Source organism: Xenopus laevis, chromosome 7L, assembly GCF_017654675.1.
Source record: "Xenopus laevis strain J_2021 chromosome 7L, Xenopus_laevis_v10.1, whole genome shotgun sequence".
In the NCBI taxonomy this organism is placed as follows: Eukaryota; Metazoa; Chordata; class Amphibia; order Anura; family Pipidae; genus Xenopus; species Xenopus laevis.
The window spans coordinates 13,302,437-13,315,137 of NC_054383.1; the positions used below are offsets into that span (position 1 = coordinate 13,302,437).

A 12,701-nucleotide genomic window follows, 5' to 3' on the forward strand; every position below is an offset into this window, starting at 1 on the left:
TCTAAGCTAAATGTAAAAACCTAGAATAGTTATTAGCCCGATTCCTCAGATATTTTGAATATTTTATATGAGAAATGCATACTTTTGTAAATCTTAGATAAACACAAAACAACGGTATCATTGCTTTTTAAACTACACACTTTTGTAAAGTATTTTTTCTCAGATACAGCCAAGCAAGGCAAAGTAGGGCAGAAACTCAGTCTGTGTTTCCTTCTGGTTCTGGTTTTGGCTTGGTTTCTACCACCATTTCTTGCCAGTTTTTCTCTATCTCTTCTCTGCATTTGAAGAATGCATCTTCCAGTCTTTTCATTGACTGTGCAAGTGCAGGATTGGTGCGTAGCACAACCATGTCATAAGCCATCTGTGTTGTTCGAACTGGAACCAAATGTGAAACATAATTGGGACATAATGGTTAATTTCAAGTAAAACGGCAATACGGGTATGGGATCTGTTATCCGGAAACCCATTATCCAGAATGCTCTGAACTACACAAAGGCTGTCTTCCATAGACTCCATTTTATTCAAATACTCCAAATTTTTAAACATGATTTCCTTTTTCTGTGTAATAATAAAACAGTAGCTTGTACTTGATTCCAACTAAGATATAATTAATCCTTATTGAAAGCCTATTGGGTTTATTTAATGTTTACATGATTTTCTAGTAGATTTAAGGTCTGAAAATCCAAATTACGGAAAGATCTGTTATCCGAAAAGCTTCAGGTCCCGAGCATTCTGGATAACAGGCCCCATACCTGTATAACATTATGCTACAATTAAGTGATGTTTAGGCCTCAAAACAAACCCTCCAACAAATAAATAGTTTGTAAATCCTCAAAAAATTTAAAGGACATGTCAACCCCCACAGTAATAATTTAATCAGTAAAAAGCCTCACTACATTCTTCACACACCAATTACTCCAGTCCTTGAAAAGCAATCCGCTATGCAGCTTGGTTGATTTCAGCTTCCTGCTTCTTTCCGCCACAATCTGCCTCTCTCCCCCCTCCCTTCAAAAAGAGCGCTGGCTCTTGGCGATTTGCACATGCGCACTTTCTAGCAAATAATCTTGCATGCGCAGTAAAGGGAAATTGGCTTCGGCTAAAACTTTCAGCTTTCATCAGTGACCTCTCAAAACACGCCTATCCATTTGATCCGCCAATCAACAAATAGCATTGTCCGTTGCTATACAGACTTGCTCCTCCCCCCGGCTCCTAGCACATACAGTATTTCTTCTGCTGACTGCAGTTGCCTTTTCCATAATATCCATAATAACATAGTAACCATAATGTAAAGATCAGGCAGGAAGGACTATTGGCGCATGTGCAATACAACCAGGAAGCTCGCAACCCGGAAAAAATGGCCGCCGGTTAAATGCTTGAAACTACCGAGAAATAAAGCAGTGGTGCAGGGAGCAGGAGGGGAATTTCTGTGCGAAATTAATGCGGTTCAGGTTGGGTTAAGGTAATGTATACAGGCATGCCAAAACTGGAAAAATGGTTGACATGTCCTTTACTGGCTACAGTCGCATAATAAATTTTAGAAAAGAAAAATCTTGACGTTAGTGCTTAGAATTGACTGAAGAACCATCAGTTGACTCTTCTTTGCTCAGTAAAAATGCAACATAACAAAATGTTTCTTTTATCAGGAAAAATTTTTTTCAGCTGATTAAAAATATATAAAATATTAGCAGTGTAATCCAAAACCTGAACATGCATTATAATGAATTATTGGTTGACTATATGGAAACAGTATGACAGCACTGACCCCCTCACAAGGAATAGTATACACCATAAGGTAATCCATGTGCAAACTATTATTCTAATAAAATAAGCAATAAGAGCTGGTGTCTTTATAGAAACTATGAGAATGGGGAACAATTATAAAATACAAGAAAACACAGAAATATTTTCCCATCTGCTCAGTTCTTCTATTTTTCGTTTTTTAGAATGTGTAGAACTCAGAGGTAGGTACTATTCTGCACTGCTCTATAAGGACTCTGTCCAAATATCCTCTAAGTTCAAAAAATAATGGACATCATCTATTCTGAAACTGCCCACCAAGCACTGTATATTGGTAGAACCCATCTTATCATCATTATAGAATCCTCCTTTTCATCTTTGTAGAACTGTTCTCTTCAACATTGTGGAACCCTGCTCTTAATTATTGTAGAGGCCCTCTCTTCATCATTGCACAGCCCCTCTCTTCATCATTGCACAGCCCCTCTCTTCATCATTGTAGAACCCTGCTCTTAATTATTGTAGAATCCTTCTCTTCATCATTGTAGAACTCTTCTCTAAATCATTGTAGAACCCTTCTCTTCATCTTTGTAGAACCCCCTCTCTTCATCATTGTATAATCTTTCTCTTCATCATTGTATAACCATTCTCTAAATCATTTCAGAACCCTTCTTATCATCTTTGTAGAACCCATTTCTTCATCATTGTATAATCTTTCTCTTCATCATTGTATAACCATTCTCTAAATCATTTCAGAACCCTTCTTATCATATTTGTAGAACCCATCTCTTCATCATTGTATAACCTTTCTCTTCATCATTGTAGAAACATTCTCTTCATCATTGTAGAACCATTCTCTCTTAATTAATTGTAACACCCTTATCTTCATTACTGTAGCATCCTTCTCTTCATCATTGTAGAATCATTCTCTTTATCATTGCAAATCCCTTCTGTCAGGCAACTACAATACTACTCAAAACAAATGTCAAGGTGGAGCAGTTTCCACCCAGTATGTCACAGGAGTTTTACATTTAGCTATACTTACAAAATGAAGTACCCATGTGTTGGTAATGGTTACTCGATAATGTTCTGCCATCTACCTGTTCTACCTTGTCCTGCTTTGTAAGGGCAACGTAAGTGCAATGAACAATCCATTTTATTACCTATTGAAGATGTATCACAGTCAAAGGTTTCATGTTCTCAACAGATAAGCAGTCTCGAAGTTAATCCTAATTCTGCCCATTCTTCCCAGACAACATTGCCTGGTTGTGTATGCCTTTTAATGACCCAAGTCAAAAATGTTGGCAAACTAATATTTATCCAGTCAAGTTGGATGCCTGTATGCTACTTTGATACATTTACAGATATAATGGAGAATAAATAATAAAAAAAAAGAAAGACAGGTGCATTTACTACCTGATAACTTCTCCATCTTCTCCAACATGTTCTCAAGATCGTTGTCCAAGTCTCTCAGCATTCTGGACACATCCTCAGAACTTTGAACTGAAGTGTCTGGTTCTGCCATCTAATGGAAGCATGTAAAATCACCAATTAAAAAGCTCCAGCATTTTATTACATTTTAGGATCAGCACTCAATTCTGCGGTAGATAACTTCTAAACTGGATCTAGGTGTATCAGCCGGAACTACGTTGGGCAACCTAGTCACCACCACAGCCTAATTGACTTTGCATCACCAAGCCACCTGAAAACCCAAGTCAGAATTTGCAAAATAAACTTGCTGGCCATTTCATGATAAAATTTTTGGATTTTACAAAAACCTGTAGTGTTGGAACCAAACCAGTCACAGCAGTATCTAAAGGATACTGTATACTTAAAGTAGATACATAGACCTGGCCGTATCTAACTGAACCAGTCTTTCATTGTCAGTCAGAAGATAAGATCAGAAAGATCAAGTTACTATATTATGGTTTATTTGGAATAAGACATTTGAAATAGAATCTCTTGTATGAACAACATTGTATGGTTAAACACATAGCTAACAGGTGTGGCACCAGGATAAGACGTGACTAGTAAGAATAAAGTTCATCTTCTATCTGACATATTAAAAAATGCACTATGCGGTGGTTATGCTTTATATTTTACCCTGTTACTAGTGTACCAGATTTAAACAGAGCAACTAAACCTGCTGCACAGCAACTAAATCTGCTGGTTAATACGGTTTTGGGCTCTGAATTCTTCTGTGCCCCCTGATGTGTGTCACCGTCACCGCCAGAGTTCAGAAGTAGGGGGCAGCTGATTGGCTGTTTCAAGTGTCTGTATTTTACTCTAAGAAAAGGAATGGATAGTTGTCAATTGTCTATAATTTATATGGACTCTCTCTGGTGTAATTTATCTGTAATAGAACCAGGCACAGTGATTATTTTTTGTTTCCTTCTTATCGAGTCATCCTCAATAACAGGCCTGTCTCCCACACCCAAACTATCTTTAGTAGAAGGTAGGGGCTTTTCTTATTGTGGCTTTAGTTCTACTTTAAACTATCTTCTCCTACTGAGGCCTACTGCCTCCTCAGGCTCTTCTGTCTCCAACCACTCCTTTAGCAATTGGGACTTAACACATGGTGGCATCCCCTTTAAAGGAACAGTTCAGTATAAAAATAAAAACTGGGTAAATAGATAGTATGTGCAGAACACTACTTCCTGCTTTTCAGCTCTCTAATTCTGAGTTAGTCGGTGACTTGAAGGGGGTCCACATTGGACATAACTGTTCAGTGAGTTTGCAATTGATCCTCAGCATTCAGCTCAGATTCAAACAGTTATGGCCCATGTGCCTCCCCTCAAGGTACTGATTGGTTACTGCCTGGTAACCAATCAGTGGAAACCAAGAGAGCCGCAAAGCAGGAAGTAGTGTTCTGGCTATTATGTTACACATCCAGTCACTCCAGCCTTTATACATTACATTTTAACTAACTATATTAGAAACATTTTTTATTTTGCACAGCCTGTCTATTTACCCAGTTTTTATTTTTACACTGAACAATTCCTTTAAAAACTAGGGAACCAAACACCCTTGGATAGGGAAGCAACTTACAAACTGCAAAACAGAACCAGCCTTGAGCTGGCTTAACCCTCATGGTGACTGCGTGAAGCAAAGGTGAACAAAACTATGTGTGTATGTATGTGTATATATATATATTGTACATACTGTATAAATGTATACCTGTTCAGAACAAATCTTCTAATCTGAGCATCTCCAGGCCCGGATTTGTGGAAAGGCCACCTAGGCCCGGGCAGCAGGATTTATGGGGGGCAGCATGCTGCCAACCACACCCACATTGGTTCAAAAACACTGGGGATGCACTGGAGATACAATAATTTTTTTAAATTTCCCATGCGCCAATCCCAATTGATGATGAAAATTTGCAAGGATAAAGGGGAGGGGACAGGGGCGACGAACGGCAGTGGGCCTAGGGGTGCCCACTATGTAAATCCGGTCCTGAGCATCTCCTGCCATCTACTTATTTTGTTTTGCTATTAGGCTTACTACACGATGCGTCTTCATCAGATCCGACACGCTGAGAGGAAACGGATGTGACGAGATGGATGCGACAAAAATAAGGTAAGTAATAGAAATTTCGGACCTTGTCGCTGCATGCATCTGACATGACTGACGGATGAAGACGCAACTTGCAGCGTGTCAGATGCATGCAGTGACAAGGTCCCCAAGGTCCTCCAACTGCGCATGCGATCTCCCACTCAGCTTGCCGAAGACCCGGAAGATGGCTGCGTGGAACGTCGATGCCAGAGTGGTTAGTATAAAGTATGGGGCATTTCCCCGTGGGGGGGCAGTTAGGCTGGGGGTCTCCGTGGGGTGGGGGTAAGGGTTTTTTTCTTAAAGGGTTGACGTCTCCTTTAAAAAGAAAAACATGCCTCCCAACATTTTGGAAATAAAAAGAGGGACAAAAAAGTTGCCATGCACAGTGCAGAAATTTTTGACCACGCCCATATTTGTGACCACACCCCCTAATTACCATGTTCATTTTACAAAATTTGGCAGGTTATGAAAGTTTGAACATATTTATGTGTTTTTTTTCTTAGTTATTACAGTTTTGCTAAAGAAAGTGAATTGCCCTTTAAGCTGTGGTGGCCATAGATGCAAAAATCCGCTCGTTTGGCGATGTTGCCAAACGAGCAGATCTTTCCCCGATATGACATTAACAGGCATGGCTATATAGGGGGTAATCTGATTGTTCGGCCATATGGCCGAACGATCAGATTACGACGTGCCATGAGCTCCAGCGGGATTGGTCGGGTCAAAATCAAACCTGACTGATCGACCAAACGACCGATCTCCGCCGGATGAAAGATGTCGGCACACGCCACACACGGTCCGAAAATTGTACGAATCCTCGTTTACGTACGATCGGATCTGTGTGTCTATAGCCACCTTAACTTCTCCCAAGGGACCTGTTATCTTATATTGTTACAATTACTTATTTGCTTAGCTCAAAATTGTTACAAAAGTACCTTATCTGCAGCTGTGGCTGTTCTGGGCTCTCTGCCAAAAGCCAATTAAGTAAGAAACATTGTTTCTTTTTCTGCCTGTTCAGTGCAGAGAAAATCAGGACTTTCCAGTACAAACGAGGGACTGTGGGTTGAGCTGTCAAAAGAGGGACTGTCCCTCTGAAAAACAGGACAGTTGGGAGGTATGGAAAAAATGGTAATTGAAAACCCTAATTTTGTACAAAGGATAATGACAGGTTGGTCAAAACAAATTAGCGTGAGACTGACACTCCTATAGATTCTACCAACAATATAAACTTGCTGGCATGCAAAACAATTCTGGTTTCTTATTTCTACTGCATGACAGCTGAATGTGCCACAGTCACACAGATCAATATGTTCAGCAAAAACCTATTCAGCACAATAATGACGTGTACGTTTATAAGTAACGCATAGTAGCCTCCCATCTGCAGTTACCTCCGATGAGTTTAAAGGAACAGTGACACCAAAAAATGAAAGTGTTTTAAAGTAATGAAAATATCATGTAGTGTTGCCCTGATCTGGTAAAACGGATGTGTTTGCTTCAGAAACACTACTATAGTTCATATAAACAAGCTGCTGAGTAGCAATGGTGGAAATTGAAAAAAAGTCTATATGGCACAGGTTAAATAGTAGATAACGGATAACACCATTATGTTCTACAGAGCTTATCTGCTGTGTAACCTGAGCCTTTTCTCCTTTGAATGGCTGCCCCCATTGATACACATCAGCTTATTTATATAAACTATAGTAGTGTTTCTGAAGCAAACACAACAGTTTTACCAGTGCAGGGCAACACTGCATTATATTTTTATTACTTTAAAACAATTTTAATTTTTGATGTTACTGTTCCTTTAACACCTGTTTTTCGGCACTCCACTTACTTCACCTGGGTGCATTCAACTCCTCAAGCCGCTTCAAAGCCAGCCAATGTGCTCAAGTTCCAAACAGGGAGGAAGCACACCAATACATACGGCAATGCCAGCAGAAAGTGTGGCACAAGCTGGTTGATCCCAGAAAGCTTGTTTTACTCTTTCTGCTGGATTAATGCTGTATGGCATTGCCATACATATTTGTGTGCTTCCTCCCTGTTTGGTACTTGAACACCCTAAGGGGAGGAAGTATATAGCGTAAAACAATGAGAAAATACAGGTATTATGCAGAATACTCGGGACCTGGGGGTTACTGGATAACAAATCTTTCCGTAATTTGGATCTATATACCTCAAAGGAGTGGTTTGCCTTTATGTTACTTTTAGTATGCTATAGAATGGCTAATTCTAAGTAACTTTTCAATTGTTCTTCATTTTTTTATTTTTTACAGTTTTTTTAATTATTTGCCTTCACTGATCCCATCTAAAATCAATTGCTCTGTAAGACTGCACATTTATTGTTATTGCTACTTTTTATTACTCATGTTTCTATTCAGGCCTCTCCAATACATGTAACAGTCTCTTATGCAAATCAATGCATGGTTGCTAGGGTCATTTGGACCCTAGTAACCAGAATGCTGAATATGCAAACTGGAGAGCTGTTGAATAAAAAGCTAAATAACTCAAAAACCACAAATAATAAAAAATGAGAAGCATTTGCAAATTGTTTAAGAATATCCCTCTCTACATCATACTAAAAGTTAACTCACTATGAGGTGAACAATCCCTTTAAGTCTACTAGAAAATCATTTAAACATTAGATGCTGGTTTTAATTCCAATAAGGATTAATTATATCTTAATTAGGATCAAGTGCAAGCTACTGTTTTATTATTACAGAGAAAAAAATTATTCTTTTAAATTTTTTCTGATAATATTAAGTCTATGGGAGACAGCCTTTCTGAGCTTTGTGGATAACGGGTTTCCAGATAATGGATCCTATACCTGTACTGAATTTGGGGAATATTGAGGGAAGGGATGGAACCAGAGTGAAATATTGAGATCTAGGAAAGTAAGGGGGAAGGCAAGTTTGTGTGTGGTGTTGCGTTAAGGAATCTTAGTGACTCTGTGCCGTTTTGCTTCACCAAAAATTTGCAAAACAGCAAAAATACACAAAACACATTAAGGTCATTTCCCTGGTGACCATGCAACTTTTTTTCACGTGACTTTTCCAACACACAATACATTGGAGTCTATAGGCTTTTTTGCGGCTCACCCTGGTGAAAAACGTTGCTCATCATTATTAAAGGGGACCCGTCATCCAAAAAAAATATTCAAAATCCTATTTTATCACATTAGTCAAGCAAAATGAACTTTAATTACACTGTACAAATTATTTGAATCTTACTTTCTTTAGTCTGGGATTTCAAAATTATAGCAAGCAGACAGGAGCCATTTTGTGGACTTGTATCATCTTTGTATCATCTTGTATCAGCCTTGTATCATCTCAGAATCTTGTTTGTGCACCAGAATGGGGGACCCGATGTCCATCCCCATGCCCTGGCTACACAATTGAATGGTGAAGAGAACGGGGGAATGTGGGGAGAGCAGTGACATCTAGGAAGTGCTGAATGGAAAGTGAAAGTAATTGTCTGCCCCGCCGATATGCCCAGGGCATAGAGGAGGGGCAGCAATATTTGATTGACATCTGAGATTTGTAAATGAGCTTACAACAACTATGAATTTCCACTGCATATTAGTGATGTTAAAATTTCTCAATATGAGCATATACATATATATATATATATATATATATATATATATATATATATATATATATATATATATATATATATATATATATATATGAGCATATTTGCTCTGACCCAAAGTCAGAAACAGAACAGAATATACAGGTAGCTAGTAAACTGAATGTACACAGCTACCTGTATAAAGAGAGACAGAGAGATGTTCTCATGTGGCACTAGAGGGCAGGGGAATGCACTGAGAGACAGAACAGTACATACCAGGATCTGAGAGACAGAGCAGTGCACTCTTAGAGCTGAGCCGGATGATGGCTATAACAGCTGTGCATGTTCTAAGGCACAGGTTGGTGCCCCTTATTGCTGACTAATTCTTGCACCCCTCAACAATACAACACTGACTAATGCACTAACATTGCAGGTGGTACTGGTTGTGTACAAACAATGTTATTAAAAACAAAAGAATATTCTTAAAATCTCAATGTCAGACTGGCCCACCAGGATACCAGGAAAACTCCCGGTGGACCCAGGTGTCAGTGGTAGGGTTGCCACCTTTTCTTACCTTGGACCCAGGGCTGATCCTATCAAATGTGGGGCCCAATTGGGACCATGTTGGCGGGGCCCCTAGAGTAAGTGTTGCTGGCTACTGACACACCAAGTATTTAGGAAAATAAGGGCATACAGGCACAAAATAGAAAGGAAAGGGGCAGACAAGGTAAGAGAGAGAGAGGGATGAAATAGGGGCACATAATAGGGGCAAACAGGGTAAGAGAGAGAGGGAGGAAATAGGAGAGTGGACTGGGCCAATTAGTTTGGGGCAGGCTGGGCCGATTCAGCTTGGGAGCAGGCTTGGTTGGATTGGGGGCAGGCAGGGCCTATCAAGGTTGGAGGAAAGCTGGGCCTATGAGAGTTGGGGGATAGGCTGGCTTATCAGAGTTGGGGGTGGGCTGGACCTATGGATTTGGGGATGGGCTGGACTCTCAAAGTTGGGGGCAGGCCAGGCAGCATCATGTGCTGAGGGAAATATTATCTGTGCTGCCCTGTGGTGCGGGGCCCCCAGAGTTGCGGGGCCCTATTGGGCCCAATTAGTCCAATAGGCCTAAGGCCGGCCCTGCTTGGACCTCGGACCAGTAGCGTCAGAGGGGGGCAGATGGCGCGAAGAATCGGGGCTGATGGCGCAAAGAGGTGGGGCTGATGATACAAAGAGGCGGGGCTGATGACGCAATGAGACGGGGCTGATGATGCAAAGAGGCGGGCTGAACAGCATGACGTATGTATGAAGTTAAATAGCTTAATCATACCCAACTTGCACTGTGAAAAGTGAATCTTGTTTGTTTTGGAAAACCCAATAAAAATGTTGGAAATGTTGTGGGTCCATGAAGTGGCGGCCTGTGATTGGTCAAATCTCTCAGGAAGCAAGAGACAGGTCAGGAACCAGACAGTGGGTCTAAAAAACCTGACAGTCCGGTTCAACACTGGACAGGTGGCAACCCTAGTCAGTGGGCCCTCATTCTGCTAAACATTTGGCCTATTTCATGGTCATTCCCCATTTCTATGTGAACAAAGAGGCTACATAGATTAAATACTTACAGTATTATTATTATAGTATTTATATATTATAGTATGTAAAGAGACTAGGAGAATAGAGGTTGCGTGAGGAGAGGTAGAATAATAATACTGAGAATAGGCCCCTGGTCTAAGGTATTTTGGTGGGCCCCTGGTCTATGGTTTTTGGGTGGGCCCCTGTTGTCCCAGTCCAACACTGAGATCTCATTGTCCTTGCTGTTTGAAAGAGCCCACAGAACCACTACATTACCAGATATTATTAACAAAATGCTCGAATACAACATAGTTGTCTGAGGTTCTCATAGGCTTGATCTTTGAAGATCTGTATAGAATAAATTTAAAGCCAGATAAAAACTATATAATACCTCTTTTAGGAACATCCAAGAGCACATAAGCACTTTATAGATCTTTACAATATCTGGGAGAAGAAGCACAACCATTTGTAGTTTAAATGTACACGAATACTATATATGATTGGAATGGAGCAGTGACATAGGTGACACAGTATGGACCACTCTACTAACATACTATGAGTCTTATTATATTCCGGACCCTGTATTAGTATAGAAGAGATTTACAGCAGCTGATAGTAGAACAAACTTTACTTTGGCCGAACTGCCAACAAGTTGAGAGGAAGGAACAGATAGACAGACAATTACCAACAATACAGGATGACACAGTTTTACATGTAACAGCGCCATCTAATGGTCGTACAGTAACAGCCAATACTGTTACAAGGCCCTTCTAATAATAATATTAAGTCAAGAAAGCCCAACAAAACCAATTAAGAGCTTTGCATTTAGCATCATGTTAATTAAACATAAGCTTGCTTAATAATGAAAGGATTTTCAAAGGCTTAAAATGATCTAATACCTGAAGAGTATTTTAGGGTCAGGCTGGGCCCAGCCCAGACCTGCTACCTGAGATTCTGCGAGTTACAGAAAAGGTATGAGCTATTGGGGGTAATGGAGGACAGAGGGTGACTGTGGCTGGATTTCGGGGGGTGCTGGCCTGGGGGGGAAGGAGAATTGTGCAGGCCCTGATGGGCCCCAGTCAGTTTACTGTGTACTACTAATTCGAATATCTTGAGAAATTATTGGGCACTTATATGTAGGGATGCACCGAATCTAGGATTCGGTTCGGGATTCGGCCAGGATTTGGCCTTTTTCAGCAGGATTCGGATTCGGCCGAATCCTTCTGCCCGGCCGATCCAAATCCTAATTTAATGGTGGGGAGGGAAATCGCGTGACTGTTTGTCACAAAACAAGGAAGTAAACAATATTTTCCCCTTTCAACCCCTAATTTGCATATGCAAATTAGGGTTCGGATTTGGTTCGGTATTCGGCCATATCTTTCACGAAGGATTCGGGGCTTCGGCCGAATCCAAAATAGTGGATTCGGTGCATGCCTACTTATATGTATTTCCCATATAAAACATAATCCCAGTACACATAGGATCCAGTTACCCTACTAGAGTTAACCTGATCTATACCAGTAAAAGCCAGAACAACTCCAAATAGATGGCACAAAGCAGAGATTGTGTTGGCTGAGACAACAGGATCTTCTGAAAGATAATCACACTACAATTAGAAGGACTTAGCACAAGCACAGAATTTAACTAGTGATGAGTGTGGGGCCGCAGGTGGAATTAACAGGGACTGTTTTCTATAAACTGTTTGAAGCTTTTTTATCAATTAAGTGCAATTGTATGAGTCTGTAGTCCCTTTTCACTTCTGTTTTTTTGTAGAATCTGTTTCTTTTATTTAAATGCTGAAAAGTTAGGAATATTTCAGGTGGGATTTTAGGAGCAGAATTTCTGGATTTAGATTCTATTGCCGGTGACCCAGGATAAAATGACAATAAGAAATCTTGTGACTCACCTAGTAAAGTAGGAGTGGGGAAAAGAGGACTAGTAGAAGGAGCAAAGTAAACATCTTATGAAAAAACATATTTCAAACTTTTTGTAGTTTGTGTAATTAAGGACCCTGATAAGATAACCAGCGTTCCCAGGTATGATCACAAAAATGTGTGGCGCTTGTTTGCTCTAAAGTCAACTGAACAATCTGTGAGTCATTTGGCTGACATTATTGACTAGGCCCAGAGTATTAATAAACCTAATGTTATTTCCTCACGTGAGTATGTGTAACCTGCTTGTTAGGAACACGGATACAGTGTTGTATGTACTCAGCAGCCAACGTAACTACAGCCTGTGCTCCCTGAAGAGGAAGTGAGTCTAAAAATCAGCCCATTGTCTTTTTGATAACAACACA

The 12,701-nt window shown here is 40.2% G+C and overlaps 1 protein-coding gene across 1 annotated transcript in view; it reads right to left on the bottom strand.

Moving 5' to 3' along the window:
* LOC108696092 (synaptonemal complex central element protein 3) overlaps positions 1 to 12,701 on the bottom strand; it is a 22,587-nt gene continuing 9,886 nt past the window's right edge. Inside the window, exons 2-3 of the mRNA XM_018225122.2 lie at positions 3,151 to 3,259; positions 1 to 375 (exon numbers count right to left, since the gene is read on the bottom strand). Coding sequence (XP_018080611.1) covers positions 197 to 375; positions 3,151 to 3,259 — 288 coding nt within the window. The 3' untranslated portion in view covers positions 1 to 196. The remainder of the gene's footprint in view (positions 376 to 3,150; positions 3,260 to 12,701) is intronic.